The sequence below is a fragment of the Peromyscus eremicus genome, chromosome 7 (assembly GCF_949786415.1).
Source record: "Peromyscus eremicus chromosome 7, PerEre_H2_v1, whole genome shotgun sequence".
In the NCBI taxonomy this organism is placed as follows: Eukaryota; Metazoa; Chordata; class Mammalia; order Rodentia; family Cricetidae; genus Peromyscus; species Peromyscus eremicus.
In genome coordinates this window covers 107,821,286-107,840,845 of record NC_081422.1, presented here as the reverse complement: position 1 = coordinate 107,840,845, position 19,560 = coordinate 107,821,286, and the positions used below count along the sequence as shown (strand labels likewise).

Below are 19,560 nucleotides of genomic sequence, written 5' to 3'. Positions count from 1 at the left end.
GAGCCTGTGAGTTCCAGCACTTGGAAAAACACCGCTCAATTCCTCCTATGTGATCTATGCTATGTTGCAGAGCAAAGTAGGTACCTTCAGTAGGAACAAGAGATGAGCCATGGTCTCATTCCCACTGTCCAGAGTAGGAGACACTGGCCTTGTGTGTGGAGTCTGAGGTACTGAGGATGGGGGAAGGTCATCCCTCTTGAGCTAGGGAGTGGACAGTGTCCATGAGATGCTTAAAGTCATTCTCAGCTTACTCGCACGCGCACGTGTGTGTGTGTGTGTGTGTGTGTGTGTATAAATGTGTACTTGCCTTTAGGGCTCCCTGTGACTAGATACCCCAGGATGGCCTCCCAGTGCCCTAGCCAGGACCTTCCTGTCCCCAGATTCCCAGGCCCCATAAGGTCCTGGCTCAGAAGTAGCTCTTATTGTGTCTATTTCCCCAAAATCTCAAATGAGAACCAGGACCAGCAAGTGTTTACGAACAGCTTCCTCATAGGAGAGTATCCCAGGCATGATTTCCTCACATTAAACAGCAAAGTCTGTTATTGACTGCATTTCTACCAGAAAGTACATTTGCCTCAGAGATGCAGAAGACCAGCCCCTTGCTGTTCAGATGTGACTTCTCTCAGCTTCCCTCTATGTTCCTGCAAGCTGACTTCATGCCCAGGATCTTAGCTCCTCCATCCATGTGCACTCTCCACAGGAGCCTGGGCTGACACAGTCTAGAGCCTGCAATCCATACAAAGGAGGCTAGGGGAAGAGAGTGTCGTGGTTTCCCTGGCAAAAAACCAGGCCTCTCACTGGGCATTTTTATTTGACTGCTACTTTAGGAAACAGAATACAGAAGTCAGGAGTAAATGAGATGTTTGGCCTGTGTCTTTTTGTTTGTTTTTTTGAGACAGGGTTTCTCTCCTGGCTGTCTTGGAACTTGCTCTGTAGACCAGGCTGGCCTTGAACTCACAACCCCAAGTGTTAGGATTAAAGGCATTCACCATGACAACCTGGTCTTTTTTTTTTTAAATATAATTTAAGCCAGCAGTGGCACACACCCTTAATCCCATCACTTGGGAGGCAGAGCTAGGTGGATCACTGTGAGTTTGAGGTTAGCCTAGTCTACAGAGCGAGATTCAGGACAGTCACCAAAACAACACAGAGAAACCCTGTCTTGAAAAACCAAAAATAAATAAATAAACAAACAAATAAATAAATAAATAAATAAAAATTAAAAATAAAATTTAAAGCTGGACATGATGGCTCATGCCTATAATCCCCAGCACTCGAGAGGCCGAGATAGGAAAACCACTGTATTTGAATCAAGCCAGGCTACAGAGTGTGACTGTTCCTAAAAAAAACAAAAATCCATTTGTTTTAGTGAGGCATAATGGTTACATGCCAGCAATCCCAGTATTTGGGAGGCTGAGGCACAGGTTGGCAGTTGAGACCAGTTTGGGCCACACAACAAGTCTATTTCAAAAAGAAAAACAAACAAAAGCTATAAAAATTTCAAATTAAAAACTAATTTTAGGGGCTTAACAGTTAAGAGCACTGGCTGCTCTTTCAGAGGATCCAGGTTTGATTCCCAGCATTCACGTGGCAGCTTGTATGGCCGTTTTGCCTGCGTATATATCTGCATACCATGTGTGTGTGTGTCTAGTGCCTGAGGAGGTCAGAAGAGGTTATCTCTTAGAAAGCGCCGTTACAGATGGATTATAAGCTCTCATGTGGGTGCTGGGAATCAAAACCTGGGTCTTCTGGAAGAGCAGCCACTGTTCCTAACTGCTGGGCCATCTCCCCATTGGTCATTGTGTATATTTAAAGTATACAGTGAGATAGCTCAGCCAGTAAAGGTGTTTTCTGCCAAATCTGGTGACCCAAGTTACAACCCAGGAAACCAAATGGTAGAAGCTGTCTACCCCACATGCTGTGGCACAAGAATGTACACACAGGTGTGTGTGTGTGTGTGTGTGTGAGAGAGAGAGAGAGAGAGAGAGAGAGAGACAGAGAGGACAGAGAGACAGAGAGACAGAGAGACAGAGACAGAGAGGGGGGAAGGAGAAAGAATAACTAAATGTGAAAAGAGAATAAAGTATACAACATATTAAGGGACACATTGAGAGTAAACGCCACACAGTGAAGGAAATTAGCATCAACATCCCAGAGATGCCTACTCTGTATTATTTTGTATAAGAGCAACTAAAAAACCTGAAGGAGAGTCAGAGGGCTATAGACAAGGAAGGTGAAAAGCGTCTTCCTCAGATGGTGGCTTCCTGGTCCAGGAAGGTGTGGGTGGGTATCTAGACAGGACCAATAGGGGACAGGGGTCCTATAAAATCCCCAAGTCTGTGTCTATTTATGGACTTCAGCCTTATGCCTCTCCCATCCTTAGGGAATAAAGTGTTTACTTTCCCTTTTTCTGAGGCTTGGTCTTCTGTCTCCCCAAGATGTTCAATTCTTTCTCTAATCCAGGGCATGACCACTAGCATCCCCATTACAAAGTCTATCTACCACAAACTTCACATATAGTACAATTACATTGCATGTGATTCTCATGATTGAATCTCTATATTTGAGTCAGGTTGAGTCTCTTACCTGCAATTCCAGATGTTCAGGGAGATGGAGGCAGGATAATCACCCCATTTGAACCCAGCCTGGTCTATACAGCAGATTCCAGGCCTGCTGGGCTACATCATGGACTCTTGTCTCAAAACAAAAACTGTGATGGCTAAAGTTATGTTTTAAGTTTATATTACTGTGCTTAAGAGATCTATAAAACAAAAATGCCTCTAACCTGTAAGCCCCACCTGCCCAAGGACAGAATGCTTGGGGCTGGAATGCTGGGGCCGTTGTTTATGTCAGACAACAAACCACGTGTTTTTGCTTCTGTAAACAAGCTTGGTTGCTCTAACATCACAGGATGGATGCTTGATTACACAGAGGCAGGAAGTACATTAGGTTGTGTGCTTGCCTCTGTTTGGATGAAGGCAGGAAGTACATAGCCTTGTGAGTTTTGCCTTTATAAGCCCCAGACTAATGTAATTTGGTGACATATTCTGGGAATCCTGGGAATGGATCTGGCCAGTATCCATGGACCTGGCAATTATTTAATAAAGTTTGCTTCAAATTTGGCTCAAAAACTATGGTAGTGGTTTTATTCTTGCCTGGTGGGATTAGCAAAACCACCTAAATCACTAACTCTGGGGTGATGACTCATGTCTTGTTAGCACAAGAACCTGAACTCAATCCCCAGAACCCAGGTAAAAAATCTTGTGTGGGGCATAGATTCTCGAACTCAGTACTGGAGAGGTAGAGATAGGTGGTATGGTGGTTTGAATAAGAATGGCCTCCATAGGCTCATATATATATATATGAATGTTTAGTCATCAGGGAGTGGCTCTACTTAAGAGGGATTAGGAGGTGTGGCCTTGTTGGATGTCACTGGGGGTGGCTTTGAGACTTCAAAAGCCCAAGCCAGGCTCAGTGTCTCTCTCTGCCTGCTGTCTGTGGATCTAGATGTAGAACTCTCAGCTACTTCTCCAGCACCATGTCTGCCTGCATGCCACCATGCTCCCCACCATGACGACAGTGGACTAAACCTCTGAAACTATAAGCAAGCCCCAGTCAAATGCCTTCTCTTAATAAGAATTGGCTGGTCATGGTGTCTCTACACAGCAGTAGGACAGTGACCAAGACAGGTGGACTCCTGGGGCTTGCTGGCTACCCAGCCTAGCCTGCTTGGTGAATTCCAGGCCATGAGACAGCAAGTTTCAAATAAATAGAGAAAATTTTAAATATGACTCAGTGCTTAAGAACATTTCCTGCTCTTCCAGAGAACCCAAGTTTAGTTCCCAGCACCCATATCAGGTGGCTAGCAAACACATCTAACTCCAGCTCTAGAGGTTCCTACACCCCTGTTCTGGCTTCTACAGGCATCCATACATGTGATATGCACAACACAGATACACACACATATAAACATTTTTTTCTAAACATAGCATGTGAGGAATGACACCCTAAGCTGTCCTCTGGTCCCCATGCACACACATGTACACACACACACACACATACACACACACACACACACACACACGGGGAGAGAGAGAGAGAGAGAGAGAGAGAGAACCACAGAAAACTAGATAAACAATGCCCTGACTTATTCAGCCTATGGGATCTGTTCTTGACATCTCTGACCTCTCTCTCCCTCCTCGCCCTCACCCCCATCCTCAGCTCCAGCAGCCACCTCTGCACACTTGCATATCTGCAGTTCTCATAAGAATATGGTCAGGGGCAGACGTCCAGAAGGAGCCCAGAGCTCCAGCCTTCCGATGCCACCACTGTCCATCTTTGTCATGTCACATTTTGGGAAGCCTGCACATAGATTCTCTTTGCCTTCTGGTCCTGGCTACACAGCCTTTAAAAATAGTCATTTTAAAAAAAGACACCCAGACATGCCAGAAATAACTAGCGGCTGAGCGAACCTCTGAACAAATACGGTCATATTGACGAGGGAATTCTAAACTCAGCTTCGGGCTCATGTTTGAGTCAATGAGGAAAATAAAGCCCAAATGGCAGAGAAAAATAGAGACTGAAGTTGGTTTAAGAAACCAAAAGAATGCCTTCCGAAATGAGAGCGGAAGTGAGAGGTAACTCAAGGAGAAGACAGTTTGGGAGAGGGCTCCTGGCTTTGCTGGAAGTGTTGAGGTTCCTGGCAGAGGCACCACTATTCCGTGATGACACTGGGGAGACACAGGCTTTAAATCCCAGCTCTGTGATTTTCCCATCTGTGTGACACGGGCAAATCAGGGAAGCTTTGTGAACCTCAGTTTTCCCATCTGCACATTGGGGCTAGCCATTAATACACTCATACTTATAAAGACTAAATGAGGTGGAGTGTGTAAAATGCCTTTTGTAGAAAGGCACAGGGCAAAGTTGGGGTCATGGGCAAGTTGGGGTAAAGGGCAGAGATGTTCTGATTTTTTAATATTTTTATTTTATGTGTATGGGTGTTTTGTCTGTATGTATGTACATCATGAACATGCCTGGTGCCTGAAGAGACAAGAAAAGACTCAAATTCAGTTCCCAGAACCCACCTCAGGTGGAGTTACAGATGGTTGTTAGCCTCCATGTAGGTGCTGGGAATTGAACCTGGATCCTCTGGAAGAGAAGCCAAGGCTGTTAACTGCTGAGCTGTTCTCCAGCCTTGGGGTTCTGTTTTTGACTGTGATAGTGGGTTCACAGGTAAATCCACCTGGGATAACTCAGATACTTTTATATTTGAAGTGGCTGATTTGTTATATGTGAGGTAAGCTTTAAACAAAGGTTTAGGAAGAAAACGTCACAATTCCCAGGACAGAGATGGCACGGATCCGATCTTTGGTTGGTAATAGCTCTTTTCTTAGTGCCTAACAGAGATGGCTGATCAGACCAGGGGCGTTAGAGAAAGGCTGGAGAAAGCCAGGCATGGAGGAGACATTGGCAACCTCAGAATTGGGAGGTGCAGGCCGGAGGATCTGAAGTCCAAGGTCATCTCAGCTGTTAGATGAGTTCTAGGCCAGTTTGAGCAACAGGAGATACTGTCCCCAAAACAAACAAACAAAAAACCCTCAGGAAACATGATACAGAGACGTCAAGCCTGTTCATGGGTAAAAATGCCTGCTGCCAGCTCCAAGGACCTGAGTGGGATTTCTGGGTCCCACAAGGCACTGCTACAGGGTGTCCTCTGACCTCCACATGTGCACCACGGCACACACACACACACACACACACACACACACACACACACAAAATAAGTAAATGATAAATAAAAAAACGCTAAACAAAATAAATAGACAAACATACACAGATACACACACCTGTACACACACACACACACACACACACACACACACCTGTACACACACACACACAGATCTTCAATAAATATTTTACTCACTTTCGTGTTTGTCCAATGAGCATTTTTTAAAATTAGGGACCTGCTTCAGTTGGAGAACAGTCATTTGGGGAAGCACATTGAGAAGGGCTGGAGCTGGGTGCACATGGGTTTGGATAAGAGCTCCCCCTTGTCACATGCTATCATTGGGCAGCTTCTTAAGTGTGTCCGTAGAGCTGAGACAAACCAATTGCTAGTCACTGGGTGCCTCAAGAAGCCCATGAGGCAGAAGATGAGGTAGTAGAGAAGCCAGGAAGCTGGTGTTTTGGGTGATTTGCAAAGATGTGATGGTTCTGCACAGAACATCTCAATGGATTTAATGGCCGCAGAAGTCAAGGACGTGAAAGCCGAGAAATGTGCATTGCTTCCCAGCCTGCAGGAGGTCCTATGGCCCTTGTATTCATAGGGTTTGGTGAGTGGGGGATGTACCAGGGCCGCACTGCAGTGATGAAGTAATTAAGAGGGAGTGAGGAAGGGGACCATTCTCTCCCTGGGCCCTCAGACTCACAGAGAGCTTCCTGAGCTCTGGCATGAAAGGTGTGTACCACCATTGACACATTTTAATCCCCTGCTTCTCATGGAGGAGACCAGAGAAGACACAGATGGAGCTGGTAAGTAGGCTGTCCAAGGGGTGCTGAGGGCTTGTTTTGCTTGCTCAAAATTTTAAAAACATTAATTAATTATTTGTGTGTGTGTGTGTGTGTGTGTGTGTGTGTGTGTGTGTGTGTGTGACGGCACATGGGTGGAGGTCAGAGGATATTTGGAAGTCGGTTCTGTCTTTCTACCATGTGAGTTCTTGGGATCAAACTCAAGTCCTCAGGCTTGGTGACAAGTGCTTTTACCCCCTGAACCATCTCATCAGCCCTAACTCTTGTCATTTTGAAGATTGTTTATTTAAGACATTTAAATGATAGAAGGATCTGAGGAGAGCTGAAAACAGAACACGGCCCTCTGCTTTCCTGAGTCTTAATTTGCTGTCCTGAAAGAATGAGAGATATTTATCTCCTAGACTTAGCCCAGGTGTTCCTGGGGTCCATCAAGCCATGACCACTAAGCTAACTGGCCTGCTATGTTCTCACATGCTGGTGTTTTCTAGCTTTGGGCTTTAGAGCTCTGGTCTGGGTATAGCTGTTCAATCTTCCACTCTCCTGGCCAAATCCACACAGCTTGGTTTCCATTCCCGGGCTGGCAGCAGTGTCTGGCAAGCCTCGCTCCTGTGCTCAGTATCTAACTAGAACTGCTTGTTGCTCTAATTACAGAAAACCTCAGTGCTCTGCTCCTTGAGCAGGATGCCACAGATTTCCATGCTGGGTCTGGTTTCTATCGGCTTCTAACTATGCCAAGCCTATGTTCTTCAAGGCCATTTTTCTTTCTGGGCCACTGGTACAATGAGAACACTTCCCACCCCGGTCACATGAACCTACTGTTGACCTCCTAATGTGCCTCTGTAGTTCTCTTGGCTCACAGACCCTCTCCTCTCCACTCTCATCTCTTGTGTCCTCCACTACCGTCACCTGACCGCAGGATGAAGTGGTTCTGTGGCCTCTACCCCTGGCTCCAAAAGAGGCCACGTATCCTGTGTGGCCAGAGTGGGAGAGAATGGCTATAGGGAAGCAAGGTGGAAGCAGAAAACCTCACCTCCAAAGCCTCCGGTAAGCCCTAAGACTCCAAACGGCCCCATGTCCCATATTGTCTGCTTATTTCTTGTTTTAAGACTGTCACCTGTAGAGCAGACTGTCCCCTCACTTGCCATGTGGCACAGAGATGACCTTGAAGTTTTGAGCTTCCTTCCTCCACCTCCCAAGTGCTGGGGTGACAGGTGTGTGCTACATGCAGTTTGTATGGTGCCAGGGATCAAACCCAGGGCTTCAAATATGGTGTGTTAGCACCCTAGCAAATGAGTAAACCCCACCTCTCAGGTTCCAAGTATGTTTTCTGTCAGTCTGTAGTGTCAGGAGAGTGGCTGGCCCTAAACATGCCTAATCTGCCTAATCTGCTCTTTCCTCCCGGTTCTTTCCCCTTCCTTCCTTCCTTCCTTCCTTCCTTCCTTCCTTCCTTCCTTCCTTCCTTCCTTCCTTCCTTCCCTCCAAAACAATCTTTCCCAACCCTCAAAAAAAAAATCTCATGTTGCCCAGGCTGTCCTAGAACTCACTATGCAACTGAGAATAGCATCGAATTCCGGATCCTCCTGCCTTCCCCTCCAGACTGCTCAGATCACAGGCGTGTGTCACCATGCACAGTTTTTGTGGTGCTAAGGAGCTAACCCATGGCCTCACACACGCTAGGAAAGCATCTACCAGTTGAGCAACATCTGCAGTCCTTTTCTGTTTCTTTTTCAGATGTGTTTTCATGTATCCCAGGCTGACCTTGAACTTGCTATTCAGTCAAGGATGACCTTCAACTCCCCTATCTTCTTGTCCCCACCTCCCAAGTGTTGGGATTACAGGTGCGTGCCACCATGACCATGTTGGTGAAAGTGTTCTGCAGACACACGCACATTTTTTTACTAGGACACAGACGTTTTAAATGCTAACCCTTCAGAGTAAGGAAAACTGTAGCGTTCTGTCCAGCCAGCCAAGTGTAGAAGCCTGAATCAGTTGAAAGCTCTGACTCCTCATTGCAGTGAGAAAATAAACACTTTCCAGAACACACAAGACCTGCATTTAGTTCTCATCCTCCCTGGGCCCGCAAACCACCCATTTGGGAGAAGGGTGTAGCTCACAGGAAGGTGCGACTTCAGTGCCTCTGGAAACCGTTAAGGGTCTGGGTGAGGGCGGGTACTAGACATCCTGGGCAACGCCCTCCAGCACCTGTCTGTCTCCATCTCTTCAGTGACTAGGAACTAATAAGCAAGGGGAGATGATGACTGTAGACACTTCTGTAATAATTTCACAGGGAATTTAAAAATCTGTGCTAACAAAAAAGTGTATTTATAATGAGAATCTATTTTATTTTATATATTTCATTTATTATTCATAAATTTGGTGTTTATCTAATACCAAAAGGTTTGTAATGGTCCACAGAGTTTGTAGCTAGTCTGTGGCTAAACCACCCTAAATGTACCCACTCTGGTCTGGAAGGTTATAAAATGGATTTAAAAAAATACATTCATTAAAACATGCTCTGAAGAGTAACAAGATTAAGCCACAGACTGGGATAGAATCTTTATTTTTAACAATTCTGTTTATGGGTTGGGGTGTAGCTCACTTAGTAGAGTGTTTGCTTAGCATTCAGGAAGCCCTGGGTCCTAACCCCAGCACCGTATAAACACCTGCCTTTTAATTCTTTAACTGGGAGAGAAAACAACCTGATCAAGACCCCTAGACTGTATCAGGAAAAACAAAACAAAACAAAACAAAAACAAAAACAAAAACAAAAACAAAAACAAGGTCTGGGCTTGGTGGTGCACACCTTTAATTCCAGCAGAGGCAGGCAGATCTTTGAGTTCCAGGCCAGCCTGGTCTACAGATCAAGTTCCAGGACAGACAGAGCTACACAGAGAAACACAGAATCTAAAAGAAAGAAGAAGGAGGAGGAAGAGGAGGAGCAGCAGCAGAAAGAAAAAGAAAGAATGAAAGAAAAGAAACAAGGCAGGAGAGATATCTTGGTGGAAGTGGTCACGACACAAGCCTGAAGATCTGAGTTTAATCCCCAGGACTCACATGGTGGAGGAGAGAACTGACTCCTGCAAGCTGCGCTTTGACCTCACTTGTATGCCATAGGATGTGTACACCTGCGCACGCACGCACGCACGCGCACACACACACACATGCTCACCTCTCACACTAACAATAATGCAAAAGTAAACAAAACAAAAACACAGTTTAATTTGATTGCGTGCATGTGTGTGCGTGTGTGTGCATGTGTGTGTGTGTGTGTGTGTGTGTGTGTGTGTGTATGCGTGTGTGTGTGTGTCTCTGTGTGTTGCTGGAGATTAAACCCAGAGGTTCACACATGCTGTACAAGCACTTTATGAATGAGCTATACCTCCCAAGCTGAGAAAAATATTTATAACATATTAATTATGAATATCCCATAAAAAAACCTATGGTATGTAAATGAACATTTCTTCTCTTCCTTCTTTCCTTCCTTCCTTCCTTCCTTCCTTCCTTTTTTTTTTTTCTTTTTCAAGACAGTGTTTCTTTGTGTAACAGCTCTGACTGTCCTGGAACTTGCTCTGTAGACCAGGCTGGCCTCAAATTCAGAGATCCACCTGAATCTACTTCCCTAGTGCTGGGATTAAAGATGTGCACTACACCTAGATGTAAATGACCATTTCTAAGCAATTAGAAAACTTGGCAAAGTATTTCAGCTGAAAATTGATTTGAGGAAAGTTTAATGCTGGATTGACATGTCATGACTTCACTGCCACTGGTGAAAAGACTGTTTTAACTTAATTCACAAATGCTGGGAACGTGAACCGTGAGCTATCAGACACTTGTGTTTAATTCACAAATGCTGGGAACGTGAACCGTGAGCTATCAGACACTTGTGGTGCCTGCTTCACAGGATCTATAATCACAGAAGAGACGAACCTTTGGCCGTGCCTGTGAGAGATCCCCTATTTTGAGGTTATCTGAGGTGAGAAGACCCACACTAAGTGTGGGAGGCACCGCTCCATGGGCAGGAGTCCTCAACTGCATGATAAGGGGAAGGTAAGCCGAGTACTCTGCTCTGCTTCCTGACTGGATGTCATGTGACCAGATGTTCTTGCTCCTGCTGCTCCCCACAGGGACGGACTGTGTCCCTTTGAACATGGAGTCCAAATCCACCCTTCCTCCCTTAAGTTGCTTCTTGTTAGAGATTCGGTCACAGCGATGAGAAAAACCATTAACACCAGAGGGTCGACTGACCAGGCTCACCCAGAAAACACTTGGGGAGCAATGTGTCTGTGTGGACAGGCACGTCATATGGCAGAGTCCCCCTCATAGGAGCCAATGACAAGACACTCCAGAGAACCAGATGGCATGGGTGACAGCCGTCATGGTGCACAGTTTCTGACAGCCACAAAATGAAAACAAGCCACATGTCCCTTCCGGCAGACTGACAGACATGCCGGGCTGTACCACACTATGGATAGTAATTGGCAGTGGAGACATACAATGAACCAAAACTTTAGACACCATGGGTGGATCGCGGGGTCCTAATGGAGCTCCCGCAACCATCCTAATTCCCTCATGACCTACAAGACATTTGAGGACAAACTGTTTTAAATATAATACCGTAGCAGAGCTGGGGAGACGGCTCCTTGGTTTGCTGTACTAGGGTGAGGATCTGAGTTCAGATCCCCAGAAACCATAAATGCTGGAGGGGCATAGTGACCGATGAATAATTTAATTTAAACCTCAGAAGGTGGAGACAGAGCAAGCTGGATAGCAAGACTATCTCTGTTTACATTGGTGAGCTCTGGGTTGACAGATACATACACAGGCAAAGCACCTGTAATACAAACTTTAAAAAAAAAAGCAACTTAGCCTGGGTCAAGTCTCTCCTTAGAGGAGAGGGGTGGGGCATTGTTAACCCTTCACCTCCAGCAGGTAGATGAAGAGTGCAGTTGTAAAACGCCCCAAGAGTGTGTATTCCCAGGTGTAGAGGCCCTCAATACCTGGGGGTGCAAAGAGTGGTGGTCTTCTAAAAGCCCTGTGTGGGCTCCATGTAAGCAAGCGGTGCTTACCTTTCCCGCAGGCTTGAACCAGTCCGTACCACTCCCCACAGCTGTTACACAGCAAGGTGAAGGCAGTTTCTCCACGTCCTGTGACGGAGCCTGGTGCACACACATACAGCAGCTCATCCCCCATCTCCAAGCCAGTGCGACCCTGGAGGATGGTGTGTGGGAATGATGGTGGGTCTCCACACGGCCTCTCTGAGAGGAAGGAACAACAGTCAACATCTCCAAATGGTGACGGTTAATCTTGTCAACTTGGCAGGATCTAGAGTCACCATGGAAATGTGTCTCTGGGCATGTCTATGTGGGATTTCTAGACTGGGTTAATTGAGGTTGGAGGCCTTTAACGCAGGTGGCACCACTTAATGCGCTGTGGTCCAGGACTGAATACAGAGGAGAAAGTAGCAGGCAGTGGTGGTGCACGCCTTTAATCCCAGCACTTGGGAGGCAGAGGCAGGAAGGTCTCTGTGAGTTTGAGGCCAGACTGGTCTACATATCAAGTTCCAAGATAGGACTACATAGAAGAAAGAGGGGATGGGGAGGGAGAGAGAGGAAGAGGGAAGGAGGGAGAGAGAGAAGGAGGGAGAGCGAGCTAGCTAGCTGACGGGGGATGCAGGAGCCTTGAACCTTCTTCACCGAATATGGACTGCATCCTCAGACTGTGAGACAAAGAAATCCCCCTGTCAGGTACCTTACCCCAGCATCATGTCAAGTAATGGATATACAAACGATACAGAACTTTTCCAAAACAAAACACTGCAGAGTGAGCTCACCTACCCTGACCCCCTGTTCCCTGAGTACCACGTACACCCAGAACCAGGATCCTGGGGGCAACCTCATTTAACTCGTGGCCTGGCAGAATGCCTGACTGGAGGAGGCAGGCACACACACACACACACACACACACACACACACACACACACAAAATGCTTGTTGAATGACTCAGTGTGGTACCAAATGCTACAGCTTGTATTTTTAAACTGCCAGACACCAAGACCCCTCTGCCTTGGATGACTCAGACACACAGCCTAGGAGCAGTTCCTTTTGCCTTGTTAGGATGAAGGAAGAAGTCTGTCATCAAGGAGCATACATCACATGGGCTGCAGTGGCGCATGCCTTTAATCCCAGCACTCGGGAGGCAGAGACAGGTGGATCTCTGTGAGTTCAAGGCCAGCCTGGTCTACAAAGAAAGTTCCAAGGCAGGGGCTACACAGAGAAACCCTGTCTTGAAAAACCAAAAATAAATAAATGAAATAAAATAAAATTAGAGATGTAGAGGGGAAGGCTTCAAACAAGCCAGCACAGGGGGAGGGGCCAAATACACATTCATTCTCTCTCTACTCAAGTATAGATGTGATTTGACTAGGTGTTTGGAGTTCCTGCGCTCATGGACTAATCCAATACTGTGAGCTAAAATAACTCCTTTCTCCCTCTCTGAGTTGCTTTTCATCAGGGTATATAATCACAGCCAACAGAACTGAAAATAGACCAGTATGTGTTTTCATTTGTAATTCCCTAAGGACAAAGGGCACTGAAGACCTCTTCATACGCTTGCTCGCTATCTGTCCATTTCTTTGTTGAGTTATTTGTTCAGGTCTTTTGTTCATTTTCTGTTTTTATTTGTTTTATTTTTATTTACTTTTTGGTTTTTCGACATGGTTTCTCTGTATAAAGTCCTGGTTGTCCTAGAACTTGATTTGTAGACCAGGCTGGCCTCAAACTCATAGAGATTCTCCTGCCTCTGCCTCCCAAGGGCCAGGTTTAAAGGTGTGTGTCATCACCACCTGGCTTTTCCACTTTTAAACAAGTTGTTTGTTTATATTACTGCTGAGTTTTCAGAGTTCTTGTCTGCTTCGTGTAGCAACCCTTCCTGTCTTCCGCAGACCTGTTCCCTAGCCTCTGGCTTGTTCTCTCATTCTGTGGGTGCACCTGAGGGACAGAATTTAATCTAATAAACCCCAATTATCAATGGCATCTTTTCCAGACTGTCCCTTTGGTGCTCACTACTCTATCCAAGGCCACCTCGGCTTTCTCCTATGCCGTCTCCCAGAGTTCGTAGCGTGTTGCTTTACACTTCGGTCTGTGATCCGTGTTGTTGAGTTCATGTCTGTGAAGGGTTTAAGGTCAACTTCAGGATGTCCGGTTTTTCTGGTGTCTAAGTTGATAACCGCCTTTATTCCATCGTGTTTCTTTGTTCCTTTGTCAAAGATCGATTGCCTGACGATGTGAATCTAGTTTTGTCTCACTGATCTGAGTTACTCTCCCATGAGCACCCTCTCTCTTGCTTACTGTAACTTTACAGGAGTCCTGAAGTCCAGCAGTATCGTGCCTCAGACTTTGTTGTTTAATATTGAATTGGCTGCTCTGAGTCCTTTAGTTATAGTATCTATAGCAATTGATTATATCCATAAAATAGCTTCAGGGCATTTTGATTATGGTATTGTGTCAAGAGATCAACCTGGGAAGACCCACGATGTTGACAATATCAAGGCTTACTGTTCACATGGAACATTTTTCTCTATTTCCTCAGTGTTTTGTCGTTTGCCTCACACTTAACATTAGTTTTAGATTTATATCTAAGTATTTCATTTGGGAGGCACTACTGCAAATGGTATGTTCTGAATTTCAAATCCCACTGTGCAGTGCTGTGATAGAGGGAAGTGGAGGATGAACTTCTGTTTATTAACTTTGTGTTCAAGTTTCATTTCTGTTGCTGTGATAAAATATTCTGACAGAAAGCAACTTAGGGGATGAAGGGTTTGTTCAGCTTATAATTCCAGGTTATAGCATACTGCTGAGGGGAAGTCAGGATGGTAGGAGCCTGAAGATGTCCGTCACATCACATCCACAATCAAGATAGAAGAGAGAAATGAATTCCTGCTCGCTAGCTCCCCTTCTTGCTTGTGCTCAGCTCAATGTCTCTTACCCATTCAGGACCCTCCTGCCTAGGGATGGTGCCACCCACAGTGGGCTGGGTCTCCCCACATCAATTAATTAAGACAATCTTCCACAGCCATGATGACAGCCCACCCAATGTTGATCGTCCCGCATTGAGACTCTCTACCCAAGTGATTCTTGGTTATATCAAGTTGACAATCAAAACTGACTCTATATACATCATAATTCATATCCTACAACTTGGCTGTAATCAATTTCAAGACACTTTTGTCAATTGTTTTAGGTGTGGGGGTTGGAGAGATGGCTCAGTGGGTAAGGCACTTGCCTGCAAGCCTGATGACCTGGGATCAATCCCCAGAACCCACATGGTAGAAGGAGAGAACCAAGTCTCAGAATTCATCCTCTGCCCTCCACACATGCACCATGGCATGCACATGCCCTCTACCCACTCAGCAAATAAATGGAGAAAAGTTAAAACATTGTTTGGGGCCGGGCGGTGGTGGCGCACGCCTTTAATCCCAGCACTCGGGAGGCAGAGCCAGGCGGATCTCTGTGAGTTCGAGGCCAGCCTGGGCTACCAAGTGAGTTCCAGGAAAAGGCGTAAAGCTACACAGAGAAACCCTGTCTCGAAAAAAAAAAAAAACAAAAAAAAAAAAAAAAAAAAAACATTGTTTGGGGCTTTCTACCGCAGTCATTTTATCTCTCTCTCTGTGTGTGTGTGTGTGTGTGTGTGTGTGTGTGTGTGTGTGTGTGCCGTCTGCATGGAAATGTGTGGGTGCATATGCTCATCTGTGTACTTGCAGAGTCCAGAGGAGGACATCAAGTGTCCTTCTCTGTGGCTTTCCACCTTATAGCTTTGAGACTTGGTCTCTCACGAAAGCTGAAATTTAAGCAGGCTGCTTGGCCAAAAAGCTCCCAGGATCCTCCCTATCTCCACCCCCAATTCTGGGACAACAGGCATGTACGCTTTTGACTTATATGGTGAGGATTTGAACCCAGAACTTCATAGTTGCAGAGTAAATGTTCTTATCCACTAAGCCGTCTTCCCAACTCCTGTAATTTTTTTTGGGGGGGGGGGTGGAAAGCACGGGCTCACTCTATAGCCCAGATTGACCTCAGATTTGTGATTCTCCTGCTCCTGCCTTCTGAAGTGATGGGATTCCAGGCATGTCACCACGTGGCTGTATAACTCTTTTACATCTTGTTAGATTGAATTTGCTAATGTTTCCTTGTCTGTGTCCATGAGATATATTGGTCTGTAGTCCTCTTTTCTTGGAATGTCTTGTCTGGTTTTGGTTTGGAGGTAATAATGGCCTCATGGAAAACAAATTAGGAAGTATTCTTTCTGATTTTAACTTCTGGAAAATTTTGTAGAGAATCAGCATAATTTCTTCCTTAAATGCTCAGGCCCATCTGTGCCTGATTGATGCTCTCTGTTTCAGAGTTATTATTCATTCTGATCTTTGAAAGAGGGGAGTTTTGTGAGATTGCTCCTGTCTTCTTAACAGTTTTGCTAGACTGTTCTTTCAACAAGCTAGTTCATTTCATCTAGGTTTTGAAAGCTGAGGGCACAGCTACTAAGATCTTTTTTATATTTAATCATATGTATTTATGTGTGTCTGTGGGTGGGGTTTGTGCACATGAGTTCAGAGGACAGAAAAGGGTGTCAGAACCCCCGGAGCTGGAGTTACAGGTGGTTGTAAGCCACCCAGCATGTGTGCTGGGGATTGAACTGGCTGATGGACACACAAGCTGCCTGATGCAGGTACTGAGACCTCAAACTGGGTCCTGTGCAAAAGCCTCAGGCTATCTTACCCCTCCGAGCCATTGCTCCAGCCCCTGTTATATTATTTTATGATTCATGTGATATTCACATGATCTGTAGTGAGTCCCCTTTTCTCATTTCTTTCTTTCTTTTTTTGGAGGGGTAAGGTGGGGTGGGGAGGTCTCGCTGTGTAGCTTTAGTTGGCTTGGAACTTACTATGTTGACCTGGCTGGCCTCACACTCATAGAGACCTACCTGCCTCTGTCTTCTGAGTGCTGGGATTAAAGGCAAGTGCTACCAACCCCGGATGTTTTTTCATTTATTTTAAAAATGTACTTATTTTATTATTTGTGTGTGGTGTGTGCACGTGTGTGTGTGTGTGTGTGTGTGTGTGTGCGCGCGCATGCATGCGTACACAGGTGTGGGTGCCCATGGTGGCCAGAAGGGTGTCAGCTCCCCTGGATCTGGAGTTAGAGGTGGTCATGAGCCACCCAATACCATGTGGATGCTGGGAATCAGAATCTGGTCCTCCAAAAGATCAGAAAGTGCTCTTCACCAATGAGCCATCTCTCCGGCCTCCCTCTTCCATTTCTTATAGGGTTTTTCCTTAGTCTGACTACAGGTTTATCAAGGCCATTTCAAAGCACTTTGAACAAAACTTTGGGTTTTGTTGATTTTTCTCTTATTTTCCTATTTTCAATTTCATTGTGCTCTTCTATTTTGAGTGTCTTAGATTGATTTTAGATCTTCGTTCTCCCTGATATGAGCACTCAAAGCTATACATTTCTGTCTGACTACCATCTCATAAATCTTAATAAATTGTATCTTATTCTCATTTAGTTAAAAAATCTCTTGAAAGTTTTTCTTTGGTTCATGTGCTAGAAGATTTTTAAAAATTTGTGTGTCTGCGCACGTGTTTCTCTCTCTAGCACTTATTTTTGTTCTCTCTAAGAATGTCTATTTAGGCCTAGCAAGATGGCTCAGGGTGCAAAGGAGCTTGCCACAAAGTCTGGAGGATCGAGTTCAATTCCTGGTACCCATAAAATAGGAGAAAACTGACTCCCACATGTTCTCTCAGCCCCACACCAGTGCTGTGGCACACAGGAGTACACGTGCACACACATAATAAACAAACAAATGAGAAAAATTAAACTGTTATCAATCTGTCAGCTCACTACATGTTTTGCTGTTATTTATTCTGGGGTATAGCTTCTTAGACGTTCACATGTGTGCGTGCGTGCATGTGTGTGTGTGTGTGTGTGTGTGTTTGTGTGTTTGTGTGTGTGTGTGCATTTGTATTTGTCCCTGTGTGCATGTGTAGAGTCTAGAGGCTTATTTATGTCTTGTGTCCTCTTCCACTGCTCTCCTGTCACGGTTTGAGGCAAGGTTGCTCATGGAAACTGGAGCTCACTTTTTTGGCAAGATTGGCTAGCCCGTGAACCCCAGATCTGGCTGTCTCAGCTCCCCAGCACTGGAATTACAGACATGTTACAGACATGTGCCATAACACTTGCCTTTTATGTGGGTGCTGGGGATCCAGACTAAGGTCTTCTTGCTTATGCAGCAAGCAACTTCACCCAGTCCCATTGGTGAGCTGTTTAAAAATGTGGATTCTGGAGAACCAAACTCAGATCCAAGCACTTTATCCATGATCCATCTCCCTGTCCCATATTTATTTATTTTATTTATTAGGATAAATCTGTAGGACAGAGTGCCACATCAAAGTGAAGACGTCTTTTTTTTTTTCCCAAAAGGAAAATAATTTGAAGTTAGGATTTCCTCTTCTAATATTCCATTATCCTTTTTTTTGTTTTTATTTTTGTTTGTTTGTTTGTTTTGTTTTTCAAGACAGGGTTTATCTGTGTAGCCCTGGCTGTCCTGGAACTCACTCTGTAGACCAGGCTGGCCTCAAACTCAGAGATTCACCTGCCTCTGCCTCCCGAGTGCTGGGATTAAAGTCATGCACCACCACTGTCCAGCCCCATCATCCTCTCTTTTAGTGACCATGCAGTCAAGTCACCCAAGAAACATGTTGCTCAAAAAGAGATACACTGGGCTGGTGAGGTGGTTCAGTGGGTAAAGACGCTGCCCTCACAGACCCGATTAGATTTTATTGTCAAATTGACTTAACCTAGAGTCATCTGGGAAGAGGGAACCTCAATTATCATGATCAGATTGGTCTGTGGGCATGTTTGTGAGAGATTGTCTTGATTGCTGAATAATGTGGAAGAACCTAGACCACCTTGGGCGGCATCATCCCTAGGCTGGTGGGTCTGGGCTATGTAAGAAAGCCAGCTACACACGAACCAGTCAGTGAGCCAATAAACAGCATTCCTCTATGGTCTCTCTGCTCAGTTCCTGCTTGAGTTCCTGCCCTGCCATCATTGAGTTCCTCAGTGATGGACTGTGACCTGGAAGTGTAAGCCAAATCATTCCTTTCCTCCCCAAGTTACTGTTGGTCAGAATGTTTTAGCACAGTAGAAAAACACAACATTGAAATCATAGACAAACCCAACACCTATGTTATTCTTGGCTTATCAGTGTGTTTTCCTTTACTTTTTTATTTGTTTGTTTGTTTGAGCTACTGGAAACAGAACCCAGGGCCTCACACAGGTGTAGCAAGCATTCTACCATCAAGCTAAGCTCCCACCACGCTTAGCTTAATACTTAGACAAGGTGCTACTTGACTGTGGGCATACTACACGCATGTACAATCTGTGCGTTCTTAACCTTGCTCAAAGACTTTGAGAGAAAATCATGGGTAATTCATTAGTTAAAAATTGTGTAGGGCTGCTGGGCAGTGGTGGTGCAGGCCTTTAACCCCAGCACTCAGGAGGCAGAGGCAGGCGAATCTCTGTGAGTTTGAGACCAGCCTGGTCTACAGAGTGAGTTCCAGGACAGCCAGGGCTACACACAAAAAAACCTGTCTCGAAAAACAAAAACCAAACAAATTGTATAGGGTTAGAGTGAAGAAGCCAGGCTATTATTATTCTCTATGTGTGTTCTTATTGAGCTGAACACGATAACAGTTCACACTTTAGCTTGAGTGTGTACCTGTGTCAGGCAGGGCTAAGTGATTTACTTCTTTAGCTCATCTGTCTATGGCTAATTCTGCACCAGGAATTCTAACATTCTTCTCATGGCACAGAAGTGCAGAGCCAGGATTAGAAACCAGGAAATAGAAGCAGAGAGTCCACGGGTCTGGTCCCCAGTGTTGAATTTATCCCAGCTTTTTCATCAGAACAAACTGAAGTTTAGCACCGACTTGCCTTTTGTCACAGACATGGGTCTCCATGTGGGAAGCCAGTC

The 19,560-nt window shown here is 45.3% G+C and overlaps 1 protein-coding gene across 1 annotated transcript in view; it reads right to left on the bottom strand.

The window, feature by feature from the left end:
* Positions 1-19,560, bottom strand: part of Susd5 (sushi domain containing 5) — a 43,220-nt gene that overhangs the window by 7,038 nt on the left and 16,622 nt on the right. Inside the window, exon 4 of the mRNA XM_059267161.1 lies at positions 11,598-11,786. Within this exon, the coding sequence (XP_059123144.1) occupies positions 11,598-11,786 (189 nt within the window). The remainder of the gene's footprint in view (positions 1-11,597; positions 11,787-19,560) is intronic.